General features: G+C 43.1%; 1 protein-coding gene across 3 annotated transcripts in view; it reads left to right on the forward strand.

Moving 5' to 3' along the window:
• Window positions 1–16,571, forward strand: part of LOC134344498 (disco-interacting protein 2 homolog C) — a 664,610-nt gene that overhangs the window by 414,007 nt on the left and 234,032 nt on the right. For all 3 annotated transcript variants that reach the window (XM_063044395.1, XM_063044396.1, XM_063044397.1), the window contains 2 exons: window positions 4,972–5,097; window positions 13,728–13,940. In XM_063044395.1, coding sequence (XP_062900465.1) covers window positions 4,972–5,097; window positions 13,728–13,940 — 339 coding nt within the window. The remainder of the gene's footprint in view (window positions 1–4,971; window positions 5,098–13,727; window positions 13,941–16,571) is intronic.

Consider the following 16,571-nt stretch of genomic DNA (forward strand, 5'->3'; position numbering starts at 1 on the left):
TTTTATTGTCAAAGTATGCAATACAACTCTGATATTTGTCTTCTCTAGATAGCCTTAAAATACTTAGAAAGAAAGGACATCGACTCCCCCCCCCCCGGGAAAAGGAACAAAACTTGCAAACCCCAAAATATCCCACCCCCTCCTTGCAGGAAAAAACGACAATAGCATAAATCCCGCAACTCTCCCCTGCAGAACAAAATTGCGATAGTAATAATCCCTGACCCTCTCACTCACAGGAAAAAAAGTGATAATAGCATCAAATTCCCCAACACCCCCCACCTGCCAATTTGCCACAAGAGAAACAACACTGAAAAACTGAAGGAGACCAACAGAAAGTACATCTAATAATCACATAAATCTCAGAATGTCGAAAACATCTTTTCATCAGCATATGAGGAGAGTGGCCACCTGAACTCAGTCCTTCCATGAAGAGTGATTGCCGACCGGTCCAAACGCCACCGATCCGGCTGCTGACCGTCATTGCCCTGGTGGTCTCCGTTAACAGTGATTACTGACCATCCTCCCCCCCCCCCCATTTTTATCTTGATGTCTCATTCTTCCTCACCGCTTTGAGATGGAGCCATCTCTGGTCCTTTCTATGAGTCAGCTTGTGTTCTCGGTCCTTCTTGGGTAACCGTCTCTGATCTCCACGAGGCAGCTCTCTGGACACAGCAGAACGCTAGATCATTCGATCGAGTTCCAAACTGCAGGTTACAGGCTCCAACAGTTTCCGTAACACAAACAGGACGAAAAGAGCATGCAAAAGGCGCAGGGAAAGTGAAATGATTGAATAGATTTGCTCTCTGGAAGATGTTGCCCGAGGAATCATTGTTTGCTGCCGCCATCTTGACCAGAACTCGAGCTAAAGAGAGTGTGCGGGATGTTCATGATGTGAACCATTCTAACCTTCTCAACTTCTGTATGCATATTTTGGTCGGAAGTCCACATATAGAGATGCATCTGTGGGGATACACACTGAATGAGGTTTGAAACTACACTGCTTCTGATGACTAACTGACTTAAACATGCTAGCAAATAATGGCCCGAAACTTGCTGCAAAAACAAAATCATTAGTCCTCATATCACTATTTCTGTGTGCCATAAAGAGAGATAATGTGAGTCATGAATCAATCCAAATAGTTCGGTTATTTACAAGGAGACAGTATCGGAAATATTCATTGATTCAAGCAGTGTCTGTGGTGATGGAAACATCGATTATATCTCAAGTTCATGAGACAGGAAAAGTCAAATTTGTTTTAAGATTATGGAGAGGAGGCAAGGATGGAAATATTCTTTCCTCTTCAAAGTATGAATAGAATAAGTTAATTTTGATGCTCACCATAATTAACATAAGGGACACAAGTTGCATTACCAAGCTTTAAAGGGGCCAGAGCTGAAATGCTGAACGTTTTTATATGCATCTTTACATACATTAGCCTTTTTTACATGCATTTGAAATGAACAGTTTTCTAGATCATCTTTGACCTTTCATGAGAGTCAACCACAATGCCGTTTATGTGGGGAGGGGTAGGTGGTGAGGGATGAGGGTAACATATAGGACAGTGCAGGTAAGAATGGCAGTTTGCTGTTTCTATGGTACGTAAAGGAACCAGGGAAGCTACAACCACAATCTGATTCCAGCTTTGTAATTTGAATCCAATTTAACTTCTCCAGATGCCTTGATGGGATTTGAATTGTATCCTTGATTAATAGATCGGATCTTTGAATGACCTATCCAGCACTGGAAAGCCACCATATCACAACTTTGTCCAGCAAGACAACATTGGAAAAGTGGCATTAAAGAAAATAATGTTGGTATTACTCAGCAGGAATCGGTGTTTCAGATCAAAGACTTTCATTTGAAGCAGGAAAGGTTAGAAATCAATGATTTAAGTTGCAGAGAGGGGAGAGTAGAGAGAACAAAGAAAATTACTGATAGATAGAATAGAGATCAAAAGGGATGGAATGACACAATGTTGGTGGTTAATAATGACTTGTCTGTCTGGAGAAGGATGCAAGTGGAAAGAGATGAATGGGAACAGAGGAAAGAAGGGGTGGGGAGAGGAGCTGTTGCAACTGCAAGATATACGGCACAACTGCTGGGAATCTGAAACAAAAGAGATTCTGGTCAAGCAGCATCTCAAAGAATGTAGATTATGAAAGGAAAACCAAAATAAATAGTATAAAGTCTGGAAATATTTGAGTGGAGGGAAAGAATGTGGATTTCTGTGGAGAATTTCCTTCCCTTAGGTTAGTAGAGATGGTGAATTAGTGTTCAAATGTTGTCATTGTTTGAATTGCTAATCCTAACCATATTCTCCTCTGGCAAACACGCCCTATGGGATCATTCACATCCATCCGAACAGCACTGTCAGATCTTCAGTACAGTACTGGGGATTGTACTCACAGCTTTGATTTGGGAATCTCTCCCCTGCTCTAAGCTGAGAAAGCAAAACCCTCTTGGAAGCAATTGGGATGAAAGCAATTTGCCAGAATTGAAAAATGTAGTACACTGTGTTAGATTAATATCATTGAGTTGTTCCAAAGATGGTTTTGTAAATCAGGCCAAAATGTCAGAATTACTACACTCGAGAGCTTCCCTTATTTTGTTTAATTCCTTTGGTAATTATAAGCCAGTGTTGTTTCATTAGCTGGCTCTGGGTTGATGGGCTTTTGGTTAATGAATGCACCTTGCCACTCAGCCCCCGTCTTGCTTTAGATTGTTGGAAGAGGAGGGGTGAAGTTGCTAATGACATTGGGTGCAAAATTACATCTCAACCGGGAAAACCATTTGGAGCTGAAGATCACAACCAAGGCATCATATCAGTTCTACAGTAACACTACATCTGTCCATCCTACTGTCATCGTTATTGTGCCACTTCCCAACATGATCAGTTACAGAGCTGTGTAGCGTGGGAAAAGGCCTTTCAGCCCAACTCTTCGAGGACAACCAAGTTGCCTAACTGAGCAAATCCCATTTGCCTGATTTTGGTCCATATCCTTCAAAATAATTCCCATTAATGTACCTGTACAAATGTCTTTAAAATGGCTCATTTGTACCCATCTCTATTATTTCTACTTACCTACCACCTTCTGCTTGAAAATGTTGCCCCTTGGCTTACCGGTCCAGTTGATCAAGGCCCCATTATAATCTTAGGTAATCTTCTTCACCATCCACCCTACAAGTAATTTTGGTATCGTCTACAAGCTTAATAGCCTTGTCACCAATATTATCATCCAAAGCATTAATATAAATCATGAACAACAGCGGATCAGCATTGACCCCTGTGGAACATTGCTACTCACAGTCCTCCGAAGTTCAAAGTTCAAAGTAAATTTATTATCAAAGTAAATATATGTCACTGTATACAACCCTGTGATTCATTCTATTGCGGGCATTGACAGCAAATACAAAGAAACACAGTCAAATCAATGAAAGACCGTGCGTGACAAGACGGACAAATAATCAATTTACAAAAGACAACAAGCTGTGCAAATTGCGTGAAGGCAATGATGGTGGTGTCATCAGCCAACTGGAATATGGCATTGGAGCTGTACACAGCTTCACATTCATAAGTGTAAAGCGAGCAGAACGGGGCTAAGCACACAGCCTAGTGGGGTGCACCTGTGCTGATGGAGATTCTGGAGGAGGTGTTGCCAGTCCAAACCGATTGGGATCTGCAAGTGAGGAAATCGAGGATCCTTTTGCACAAGGAAGTCTTGGAATTTATGGATTAATTTTTAGGGGATGATAGTATTGAATGCTGAGCTGTAGGCAATGGAGAGCATCCTGCTGGCCACGTCTTCGCTATCCAGATGTTCCAGGGTTGAGACTAGAGAGCCGTGGGCCTGTTATGGTGTTAGGCAAATTGGAACAGATCCAAATCCCTTCTCAAGCAGGAGCTGATATATTTCATCATCAACCTCTCAAAGCACTTAATCACAGTGGATGTGAATACTACTGGACGATAGCCATGGAGGCAGGTTAGCACGTTCTTCTTGGGCACCGGTACAATTGAAGCCTGCTTGAAGCAGGCTGTGACTGCGGAAGTGAGAGGTTAAAAGTATTAGTGAACATGCCAGCCAGTTGATCAGCACAGGCCTTTAGCACTTGGCCAGATACCCCGTCTGAGCTGGATATTTTCTGTGGTTTTTCCAGTCACGAAAAAAATCTTCTACCACCCTTCTGTCACTTACTGTCAAGTGAATTTTGTATCTGTTTGGCTAGCTCGCCTTGAATTCCGTGTGATCTAACTTCCAGACCAGCCTGGCCATGCAGTATCTTGCCTTGCTAAAGCCCGTGTAGATAATGTCTACCATGCTATCCTCATTGTTTTCTCAGTTGCCTCTTCAAAAAAAAAACTATTGAAATCATGAGACAAGATTTCCCACGTGGAAAGCCATGTTGACTATCCCTAATTAGTCCTTGCTTTTCCAAATACAAGTATATACTCTCTGGTATATTTAGTTCAGCAAAGTGGAGGAATAATTAGTTTTAATGAAGCAATGAAAGAGAAGGTTTGTTAGGCTTTGACTTCCTCCCCCTTTCTTTCCAGTCCTGATGAAGGGTCTCTGCCCAAAATGTCAACCATCTATTCCTCTCCATAGATGCTGACTGCCCTAATGAGATCCGCCAGCACTTTATGTATGTGTTACTCTGGATTTCTAGCATCTGCAGAACCTCGTCTTTGGTGTATTTCACCTTTTTAGTAGTATCAGCAGAGTATTCGCATCTTGTTAGGGGAATAAATGTGACTTAGGTAGTTTTTAGTAATGCAGCTGATTAAACCCCATGTGTGTATTAGGATCTGACCTTATGAAGACTCTTCAGCATTAGTCCTCATTAATTATCTGTAAATTAGTGGTGAGCCCTTGACACGTGTATTTTTTCATGTGATTTAAGTTCGAATGTAGATCTTATGTGGATTTAATGTTTTTCAATTTTAATCCTTGCTTTCTATTTTTTTTCAGACGTGCACACAGAGGCAGTGCAAGCCGCTCTTGCCAAACACAAAGAGAGAAAGATGGCTGTTCCCATGCCATCGAAACGACGCTCACTGGTGGTACAAACATCAATGGATGCTTACACACCTCCAGGTAAATCAAAGCATTCGTAATCTATTGAGTCACCAGTCAAGTTTGCATTCTCCCTCCCTGTAGCAAAGTTAGTAAAATGATCTCCAAGAAATTGCTGACAACGAAAGGAGTGCCCGAGGAACGGAAGGGTAATGATTATTCCTCTGTGAAAGGGCAACAAAGATCCAGAAAATCAGAGTTCATTGTGGCAAAAGTTAACGGAAACATGGTCTTAAAGGTAAGATCATGGAGAATTTGGTTGGAAATTAAGTCGTAAAAGATTGCACAAGCGACTTCATGAAGGGGAGATCTTGCAAGTATAAGTTTTTGCTTTTCTTAGGAGCTTGTTAGAAGCAAGGCAGAAGATATAATTTCAGTGAAGTGTATCATATGCATTTCTGAGACTACAGTACATCTTCCACTGATAAAATCAGTGTGAATCAATAGAATTACTTCTTTCAGAATCAAAATTCAATTCAAGTTTAATTGTCATTCAGCCATATATGAACACTCATGAATACAGCCAAACTAATCAGCATTACTCCAGGGTCAAGATGCAAGACACTGTACCAACAGTCACACACGGCACAAACCACACATAATGGGTATTACGATCACACAATAAAAGAATCCCAAAACCCATGCCATCAATCCACAGCCGAACACAATAAAGCCCACCTCCCACCAAGTGAACACTGGGGGGACAGCACCAACTCTAGCCTGGACACCGTGTCACATCGCCGCCAGCATCAGTATCAGGCTTAATATCACCGTATACATCATGAAATTTGTTAACTTTGTGGCAGCAATACATAATGTTAGAGGAAAAAACTGTGAATTACAGTAAGTATATATACATTAAATAGTTCAATAAGTAGTAACAAATATAGAAATAAAAAATACAGAGGTAGTGTTCATGATGTCAATATCCATTCAGAAATCGGATGGAAGAAGCTGTACCTGAATCACTGAATGTGTGCCTTCTGGCTTCTGTACCTCCTTCCCGATGGTAGCAATGAGAAGAGGGCACGGCCTGCTGATGGGGGTCCTTAATAATGGATGCTGTCTTTTTAAGGCTTCGCTCCTTGAAGATGTCTTGGATACTATGGCGGCTAGTCCCGTGATAGACCTGGCTAAGTTTCTAAGTTTACAATGCTCTCCACGGTACATCTGTAGAAATTTGTGAGTGTTCTGGGTGACTTATGAAATCTTCTCAAACTCCCAATGAAATATAGCTGCTGCTGTACCTTCTTTGTAGCTGCATTGCTACGTTGGGTCCAGGTTAAATCCTCAGAGATATGGACACCCAGGAAATTGAAATTGCTCACTCTTTCTACTTCTGATCCATCTACGAGGACTGGTGTGTGTTCCCTTGTCTTACCCTTTCTCAAGTCCACAATTAGTTCTTTGGTCTTAATGATGCTGAGTGCAAGGTTGTAGCTGCGACACCACTCAACCGGCTGATCTATCTTGCTCCTGTGCGCCCTCTCGTCACCATCTGAGATTCTGCCAGCAAGGGCTATATCATCAGTAAATTTATAGATGGCATTTGAGCTATTCCTAGCCACATAATCATGGCTGCAGAGAGTAGAACAGTGGGCTAAGCAAACATCCCTGAGGTGCACCAGAGTTGATTGTCACTGAGGTGAAGATGCTATTTCCAATGCACACAGATTGTGGTGTTCCGATTAACAAGTCAAGAATCCATTTACAGTTAATATATAATTCGTTACCAGAATCTGATTTAAGTAGTACTTGGAATGTCAGCAGTCCGAGTGAATGTTATTAGTGACTCAAGAGGATTCTCAGCAGTCCCTTTTGTTTACTTATTCATTTGTTATGTGCTGTGTTGTATGACCAAATGATCTTTCCATTTTTCTACAGAAGAGGTTTGCCAGTACCTTCTTCTGGGTCGTGTCTTTACAAGATGGATGTCATGTTTATTATGTATCTCTAATAAATAATATGGAACCCAGAATATCAATCACAGTGGCTAAACCTACATTTACTCCAAAGCTAATGAAGGTAATGGAGCAAACAAGATAAAGAGGATTTCAACGGGGGAGATAAAAATGCTGACTATAAGCACAGGTGTACCTCAAGTAGGCATGCTTAGTCCATTGCGCTACTCTCTCTTCACTCATGACTGTGTGGGTAAGCGCAGCTCAGCAATGGTGCCACTGTTGTTGGCAGAATCGCAGGAGACATACACGAGTGAGATAGATTGAGCGGTGTCTCACCACTCAACAACAACCTCGCACTCAACATTAGCAAGACCAAGGAAATGATTGTAGATTTCAGGAAAAGGAAACTGGGAGGACAGACACTCATTCTTATTGAGCACTCTCTGGTGGAAAGGGTGAGCAGCTTCAATTTCCTGGGTGTCAACGTTGTGGACAATGTACCCTGGACTCAACACGTCAATGCGTGGACAAAGAAGGCACACCAGTGGCTGTACTTCATTAGGAGATGAAACGATTCAGTATTTCACCAAAGACTCTTGCAAAATTGCCTCTAAGCCTCGTGGAGGCTGCAATGCATAGGTTTGTAAGAGGCTTCAAAGAGTTACAGACTCAGCCACCCACAGTCACAACCCTCCCCACCACTAAGGATATCTCCAAGAAGGCAGGATCCATCATTAAGGACTCTTAGCAATTTGGGAAGAGTCTTCTCATTACTGTCATCGGAGAGTAGGTAAAAGAGCCTGAAGCTGTTCTTCCTCTCTACCATCAGATTTCTGAACGGTCCATGAGTTCACTACCTTATTATTCGTTGTTTTTCATTATTTATTTATTTTTGTAGTTTATAGATTTTTATTTCTTTGCACTGCACTGCTGCTGCAAAGTAAAACATATCACATCATAAGTCAGTAATAATAATTATGATTTGAGCTGAATTGTGGCCCTTCCTCGTCTTTGAATTCTGTGTTCCTAAGTGGAGCCACGATGTAAGTAGAGCTTCGCGGCAGTTTGTCGGAGTTGGACTGCGGACAATCACCGACAGGAATTCATTAGGAAGGGCGAATTTTAAAAAGCACAAGTGCAAGCACAGTGGCCATTCTTCTGAGTGTGCCAGTGTTTAGAGTGGCTTTGGGTCATCGCTCTAATGCAAGATCAGGCTTGGGCGGGGGAAGGTATTTGATGTTTCTCTTTCTATTCTTAATTGCTCATTCTTCATTCATTAGGGCATAGTAGTTCATTGAGAATGGCTCCAGGGGCAGTGGTCTGCACTGCTTGTGGGATGGGGGAGGTCTGAGAGATGTGCAATCTCCCGGATAAACACATCTGTACCAGGTACTCTGAGCTGCAACTTGTACAGGAGAATGAGGAGATGACAGATAGGAGCTACAGGGAGGTAGTCACCCCTAGGTTGCAGGAGACAGGTAACTGGGTGACTGTCAGGAGAAGAAAAGGAAATGCACAGCCAGTGCAGTGTAAACCTGTGGCCATTCCCCTTAGTAATAAGTATGTAATAACTCTAGATACTGTTGAGGGGGATGACCTACCAGGGAGAAGTCACAGTGACCAGATCTCTGGCATTGGGTCTGGTGCTGTGGCTCAGAAGAGCAGAGAGATGAAGAGGATAATGCGTTGACAGCAGACATCCCACCCTGCAAAAACTCATTTCAGGGAGGTAGCACCATCAATTTGCGGGAGACTTCCAGGAGAGGTGGGATGTCTGCAATAGAGTAGCTCCTTAGCAGCCAGCCAGCTAGTTTAAATAACGTTAGCTATGCTAATAAACGAGCGACACCTGTTAAACTCACCTCAACATGTCTTTTACATTTTAACCCACCATGGGCAATAGAAAAGTCACAGTTGCAAACAGTGCAGCGAGCAACACTGTCATTTTTGGCCCCTATTAGGCAGGGGTACACTTCAGTGTAGTCTGGGGTGACGTACGTTTTGTATTTTCTTTTTTTGGAACACTCTGCCACTCTGACTTTTTTTTGGAACTCTCGCTCTCTATCGCGCGCACGCTCTCTCGCTCGTGGTCGCTCTGATTCGCGCTTGCTTTCTCTCTCTTGCACTCTCTCGCTCGTGGTCATTCTCACTCGCGCTCGCTTTCTCGCTCTTGCGCTCGCTCTCTCACGCTCGCTCTCAAAAAAAATCAGTTTCCGGGACATTGTGTATAATTTGCGGGCATCAGGGAGCCACTATTAATTTGCGGGAGACTGCTGGACCTTCCGGGAGAGGTGGGATGTCTGTGAAAGGATATTCCTTAGTCAGAGGAAGAGAGATGAGGTTCTGAGGGTGTGATAGAGACAGCTGGGTGGTATGTTAGATTGTGAAGGCAAATGCAATGTTAGCATTTATTTCAAGAGAACTGGAATGTAAAAGCAAGGGTATAACATTGAGGCTTTATAAAGCATGGTTGAGGCCTCACTTGGAGTGTTGCGAATAACTCTCTGGAGAGAGTTCAAAAGATGTTCACGAAAATGATTGCAGGATTCAATGGCTTGTCATATGAAGAGAGTTTGATGGCTCTGGGCCTGTATTCACTGGAGTATGGAGAGGATGTTTCCTATGGTGGGAGAATTTAGGACCAGAGGACAGAGCCTCAGAAGAGAGGAGCATCCTTTCAGAAAGGAGCTGAGGAGGAATTTCTTTAGCCACAGAGTGGTGAATCTTGTTGTCACAGGCAGCTGTGGAGGCCAAGTCTTTACGTGTATTTAAGGCAGAGGTTGATAGATTCCTGATTGGCCAGTGCATGAAGGAATACGGGGAGAAGGCAGGACGTTGGGGCTGAGAAGGAAAATTGGATCAGCCATGAAGGAATGGGAGATCACACTCGATGGGCCAAATGGCCTGATTCTGCTTGTATATCTTATGGTCTTATGTATCTCCAAAGTAATAGCAGAACAGTAATTCAAATACTACATTGTAATAATCCTTATAGCACTGTGGCATTGAAGAGATTTCATAATTAAATCATTCGGAGAACATACATCACACTCCAAAAATGTGAAAAAATAAAGAAACAAAGGCAATTAATACATGTAGTAGCTAAGATTACTCATTATTAGCTGTTAAAATTAAAGTTTGAACAGTAGCCTGAAGCAGGAACATTACAACAATTAGAATTCTGGTGTGATAGGCACAGTTTAATCTTAAAATTATGTAGAAGTTTTCTCAGTCATGAATAAAGCCAAGTATCTAACTGACTGTGACCAATGCCAGCTGAGATCTCTAATTTTCACATGGTAGTGATGGCCAAACATTTGTCGGAATTGGCGACAAAGCCAGAAGTTGCGCTGCTTTGTGCTGAAGCTCCCGTGGCACATTTATGTCGAAATTTACTGAAAACCCGGTGAGGTAACGATCAGTGGTGCGTGCCAACGGTTGGTGCAGGGCCAAGGTACAAAATGGATTGAAACAGCAGCTTATTTACTATTTCTACCAACATACAGGAGAGCAGGAGTTTCACAATTTGTGCATGAAAACAAGGGCAGAAAAAAAAAGTATTAAACTGCCTTACCCTGCGAGACTGCATTTACCATTCGTAAACACAAGAGATCCTGCAGATGCTGGTAGTCCAGAGCTACACACACAAAATGCTTGGAGGAACTCAGCAGGTGAGGCAGCAGTTATGGAGGGAAATAAACAGTCATCGTTTTTGGGTTGAGACCTTCTTCGGGACTGAAAAGGAAGGGGGAAGAAGCCAGAATAAGAAAATGGGGGGAGGAGAGGAGTATAGGCTGGCAGATGATAGGTGAAGTCAACTAAGGGGGAGGGGAAGGGGGAGGAGGAAGGGGGTGAAGTGAGAAGCTGGGAGGTAATAGGTGGAAAAGGCTGAAGGACAAGAAATCTGATAGGAGAGGAGAGTGGATCACAGGAGAAAGGGAAGAAGACATACTGCAATGAGATGATAGGCAGGTGAGGAGAAGGGATAAGAGGGGAGCCAGAACCCCTTCTCCCTTCTCTCTTTTTCCATTACCCTTCTTTACCCCTATTCTGAAGTTTCTCTATGCTTCATCAAGATTTCCTCCTTCTAAAGAGTACATATTCAGATTTTTTCACCTTTGGACGGGGGCAATGGAGGCAAGTTTTCCCCTCTCACTTCAAACCTATGGCCTCTAGTTTTAGACTCCCTTATCCAGGGAAAGAAGACTTATTTGAGCTCCTCGTGATTTTATAAACTCCTACCTTGAAATGCTGCATACTGGCAATCCTTCCCCTTTCCTTCAGCCCAGATGATGCAGAGTCTCACCCCAGACATCAATATGCACTTTTTCCCCCCAAACATTTGCACATCGGTTGTTTATCCGTCCTCGTGTGTAGTTTTTCATTTATTCTAATGCATTCCTTTGTTTTACTGCGAATGCCTGCAAAAATTAATAATGTACTTTATACTTTATACTTTATTGTCGCCAATCAATTGATACTAGAACGTACAATCATCACATCGATATTTGATTCTGCACTTCCTGCTCCCTGGATTACAAATTGATAGTAAATATTAAAAATTTAAATTATAAATCATAAATAGAAAATAGAAAAATGGAAAGTAAGGTAGTGCAAAAAAACCGAGAGGCCGGTCCGGATATTTGGAGGGTACGGCCCAGATCTGGGTCAGGATCCGTTCAGCAATCTTATCACAGTTGGAAAGAAGCTGTTCCCAAATCTGGCCATACGAGTCTTCACGCTCCTGAGCCTTCTCCCGGAGGGAAGAGGGACGAAAAGTGTGTTGGCTGGGTGGGTCCTTGATTATCCTGGTAGCACTGCTCCGACAGCGTGCGGTGTAAAGTGAGTCCAAGGACGGAAGATTGGTTTGTGTGATGTGCTGCACCATGTTCACGATCTTATGCAGCTTCTTCCGGTCTTGGACAGGACAACTTCCATACCAGGTTGTGATGCACCCTAGAAGAATGCTTTCTACAGTGCATCTATAAAAATTAGTGAGGGTTTTAGGGGACAGGCCAAATTTTTTTAGTTTTCTCAGGAAGTAAAGGCGCTGGTGGGCCTTCTTGGCAGTGAACTCTGCTTGGTTGGACCAAATCAGGACATTTGTGATATTGACCCCGAGGAACTTAAAGCTTTTGACCTGTTCCACTTGCGCACCACTGATGTAAATAGGGTCGTGCAGTCCGCTGCTCCTTCTGAAGTCAACAACCAATTCCTTCGTCTTGCTGACGTTGAGGGATAGGTTATTGTCTTCGCACCATACCACCAGGTTCTTAATTTCCTCTCTGTACTCAAACTCATCATTACCCGAGATATGGCCTACAATTGTTGTGTCATCAGCAAACTTATATATTGAGTTCGATGGAAACTTGGCTACTCAATCATGGGTGTACAGAGAGCACAGCAGTGTACATAGTGACATATACAGTACATCAATAATAAATTTACACAGTTGCTGTTCTTACTCCTACCACCAGGGAGGAGGTACAGGAGCCCGAAGTATACCCAATGGTTTAAGAACAGTGTTTTTCTCTTCACCATCAGAATCCTGAATGGATAGTGAACCAATCAAGAAACATTATCTCACTATTTTTTCGCTTTCTTTTTGCACTACGTATTTAATTTCATTATATACATATATTTTGTAATTTATAGTATTTTAAATGTATTGCACTGTACTGCCAAACAACAAATTTCACAACATTTGACAGTGATATTAAACCTACTGCACAGAGACTTACTTCAACTACTGCACAGAGTCTTGTCATCTTCAGAAGTTTTCTGATGACTCTGCCATACTTGGATGCATCAGCAAGGGAGATGAGGCTGAGTACAGGGCTACGGTAGGAAACTTTGTCACATGGTGTGAGCAGAATTATCTGCAGCTTAATGTGAAAAAGACTAAGGAGCTGGTGGTAGACCTGAGGAGAGCTAAGGCACCGGTGACCCCTGTTTCCATCCAGGGGGTCAGTGTGGACATGGTGGGGGATTACAAATACCTGGGGATACGAATTGACAATAAACTGGACTGGTCAAAGAACACTGAGGCTGTCTACAAGAAAGATCAGAGCCGTCTCTATTTCCTGAGGAGACTGAGGTCCTTTAACATCTGCCAGACGATGCTGAGGATGTTCCACGAGTCTGTGGTGGCCAGTGCTATCACGTTTGCTGTTGTGTGCTGGGGCAGCAGGCTGAGGGTAGCAGACACCAACAGAATCAACAAACTCATTCGTAAAGCCAGTGATGTTGTGAGGATGGAACTAGACTCTCTCACAGTGGTGTCTGAAAAGAGGATGCTGTCTAAGTTGCATGCCATCTTGGTCAATGTCTCCCATCCACTACATAATGTACTGGGTGTGCACAGGAGTACATTCAGCCAGAGACTCATTCCACCGAGATGCAACACAGAGCGTCATAGGAAGTCATTCCTGCCTGTGACCATCAAACTTTACAACTCCTTCCTTGGAGGGTCAGACACCCTGAGCCAATAGACTGGTCCTGGACTTATTTCCTGGCATAATTTACATATTACTATTTAACTATTTATGGTTTTATTACTATTTAATTATTTATGGTGCAACTGTAACGAAAATCAATTTCCCCCAGGATTAATAAAGTATGACTATGACTATGATTCTGGGTTCTCCAAGTGTTCTGTTTTCTTTTTTTCCGGATTCCAGCATTTGCATTCCCTTTCGTCTACATACCGTAACCTAATGTTTTGGTGTTTCTTTTAACTTCTTCTAGATACCTCTTCTGGGTCCGAGGATGAGGGATCAGGGCAGGGTGACTCCCAGGGAACCCCTTCCTCCAGCCAAGGCAGCCTGAATATGGAACACTGGATAAGTCGAGCAATTCATGGCTCCACAACATCATCCACCAACTCCTCCTCTTCCACGCAGAGTGGCGGAAGTAGTGCTGCTAACGCGTTGGCTGATGTCATGACACAAACGCGCATCGGTTGGTACAATATCTGTCCCTGTTTATACATCGCCGTAGGTATTTGCTCCTTCATTTAAAGCAGAATCATCTACACCTTGGCTTTTTAAAAATCAACTTGGGTAACTCGCAGCCTGTGCGATTTTGTTTCTATTCTAAGCTTTCTAAAGTCTATCTCTTACATCATAGACACAGGCACTTCTACCCACTGTGCCATTGTTTCATGCCTATCTGCACTAATCCCTCTTGTTCACATTAATTCCATGTCCCTCTGTGCCCAGCTCCTTGAAGTACCTGTCCAGGTGGCTCCTAAAAGCTAGTATTCCTCCTGCCTTACCTGATCTGGCAGCTCATTCCAGATATCAACTACTCTGTGTGGAAAAAGTTACCCTAAACTCCTGTTTAAGTCTTCTCTCTCTCTCTCTCTCTCACCTTAAAACAATGTTAACTGTTTGAGATACCCTGCCATAGGGGATAGACCATGGCTAGCTGTCCTGTTTATGCCTCTCATAATTTTATAAATCTTGTCACCTCCCAGCCTCATTCGCTCCGGGGTAAAAACACCCAGCATATCCAATCTGTATGTAACTCAAGGCTTCCAATCCAGCCAATCTTTTCTGCAGCCTAATCACATCTTTACTGCGACGTCGCAGCCAAAACTGTGCACAATGCCCGAGTGCAGCCTATTCAGTGTTTTGTATAGTTGTAACATAACGTCCCAACTCTTGTAATCGTTGCTTTGGTCAATGAAGGCAGGCATGCCATCTGCTTTCTTCACCACCGGCCACCTGTGTTGCAACTTCCGTGGAACTATGTACTTGTTCCCCAAGTTCTTGCTGTATCACGATGCTTCTCAGCCAGGGTCCTTTTGTTCATTTTGTATATGTCCTGGCCTGGTTTAATTTCCCCAAAAATGAATCGCTTTGCAACTGTCTTATTTAAATTCTATCTGACATTCATTTGCTCACTTTCTCAGGTGATTTGTACCCTGTTGTGATTTGAGAGACAAGTTTATTCACTGTCCACTATACCACCAATTGTGATGTCACTGATTGCCGTACCGATCAGTTCTTGCCTCTCCAAATGCTGTCTCACGGAATCCCTTCCAAAAAGTTTCCCAGATCCAATGTTAAACCTCCCTGGCTTTCCCTTGCTGCCCTTCTTAAGTAAAGGCACAGCAGGAACCACCCTAGTGTAAGGAAACAAGCCCTTCGGCCTAGCTCTTCCATTCCAACCACGGTGCTCACCAAGCAAGTGTTATTTACCTGCACTTAGCCCAAACTCATGGGCTACTGAAGTAGCCAGTCTTTTGCTATCTCACCCATGCCTCAACGATGAATATTATATGAATGTTTCATACCAATAATGTTGTTTATTCTTTGGATTCTGATTTTTATTAGACTTTCAAAAATTTATACAAGTATATAATAAGTGTTTAAAAAAAGGAAAAATGCTGCAGATGCTGGAAATCTGAAATAAAAACAGCAAATGCTGCAGATGCTCAGCAGGTCAGGCTGCATCTATGGGAAGAGAAACAGAGTCATCATCTCAGACAGAAAAACTTAATCAAAACAGGAGGCAAAAGAAGTTTATAAAGATACAGGGTGTGTGCACAATGGGGGAGGTGATTCATGGGGAGTGGGGGGGTATATCTCTGATGGGAGAAAACATGATTGAGCTTAATGAGTGAATGGCAGCAGTAGTAGTGAGAACATAGATGAATGAATCTAGGAGTTGCGAAACACAGAGTAGGAGGACCTGTCCAACAGGCCAGGCTAGGCATCTCCTAAGAACAGAAGAAAGAGGAGCAGGAGTAAGCCATCTAGCCCATTGAACTTGCTCCACCATTCAATTAGAAAATGCCTGATCTGATGGTAACTCTTCTCCATAACCCATCAACCCTTCATAACCCTTGTGCTATGCAAAAACCTATCTAAGTGTGTATAAATCGGGATCTTCTTTGCCTGTCTGCTGAGGCACGTATTGGGTACTGCAACAGAGGGGGTCTACCTCCATACTAGATCAGATGGCAGGCTTTTTAACCTCGCCCACCTGAGAGCTAAGGCCAAAGTGCATGAGACTATGATCAGAGACGTGCCGTTTGCTGATGATGCAGCAGTCGCAACCTACGCTCCAGAGCTTGATGGATCGCTTCTCCCAGGCCTGTAAGGAATTTAGTCTGACTCTCAGCCTGAAAAAGACAAAATTCTTGGGACAAGATGTGGAGGCTCCACCAGTCATTACCATTGATATCTTCAAACCAGATGTTGTTTCTCAGTTCAGAGACCTGGGGTCTGTCAACAGTGACAACCTCTCCTTGGATGCAGAACTTGACAAGTGCATTGGGAAGGCTGAACAACTCTTGTCCACATCACCACATGAGTCTGGAGAACTCCAGACTATCAGTCAAAACAAAGATGGTATTGTGCAGTGCCTGTTTCACCAGTACACTGCTGCACAGCAGCAAGACTTCAATAACATACGTGAGGCAGAAGGGAAGGCTCAAAGTCTTCTATTTAAGATGCTTTTGTCACACGTTGTGCATCGCCTGGATATAGCGTACCCAGTACTGAGGCCCTCTCTCGTGCCAGCCTCCCTAATGTGTATACCCTGCTCGGGTAGCGTAGGCCGCGCTTGTTGAGCCATGGCTTC

This window comes from Mobula hypostoma, chromosome 3, assembly GCF_963921235.1.
Source record: "Mobula hypostoma chromosome 3, sMobHyp1.1, whole genome shotgun sequence".
Classification (NCBI taxonomy): Eukaryota; Metazoa; Chordata; class Chondrichthyes; order Myliobatiformes; family Myliobatidae; genus Mobula; species Mobula hypostoma.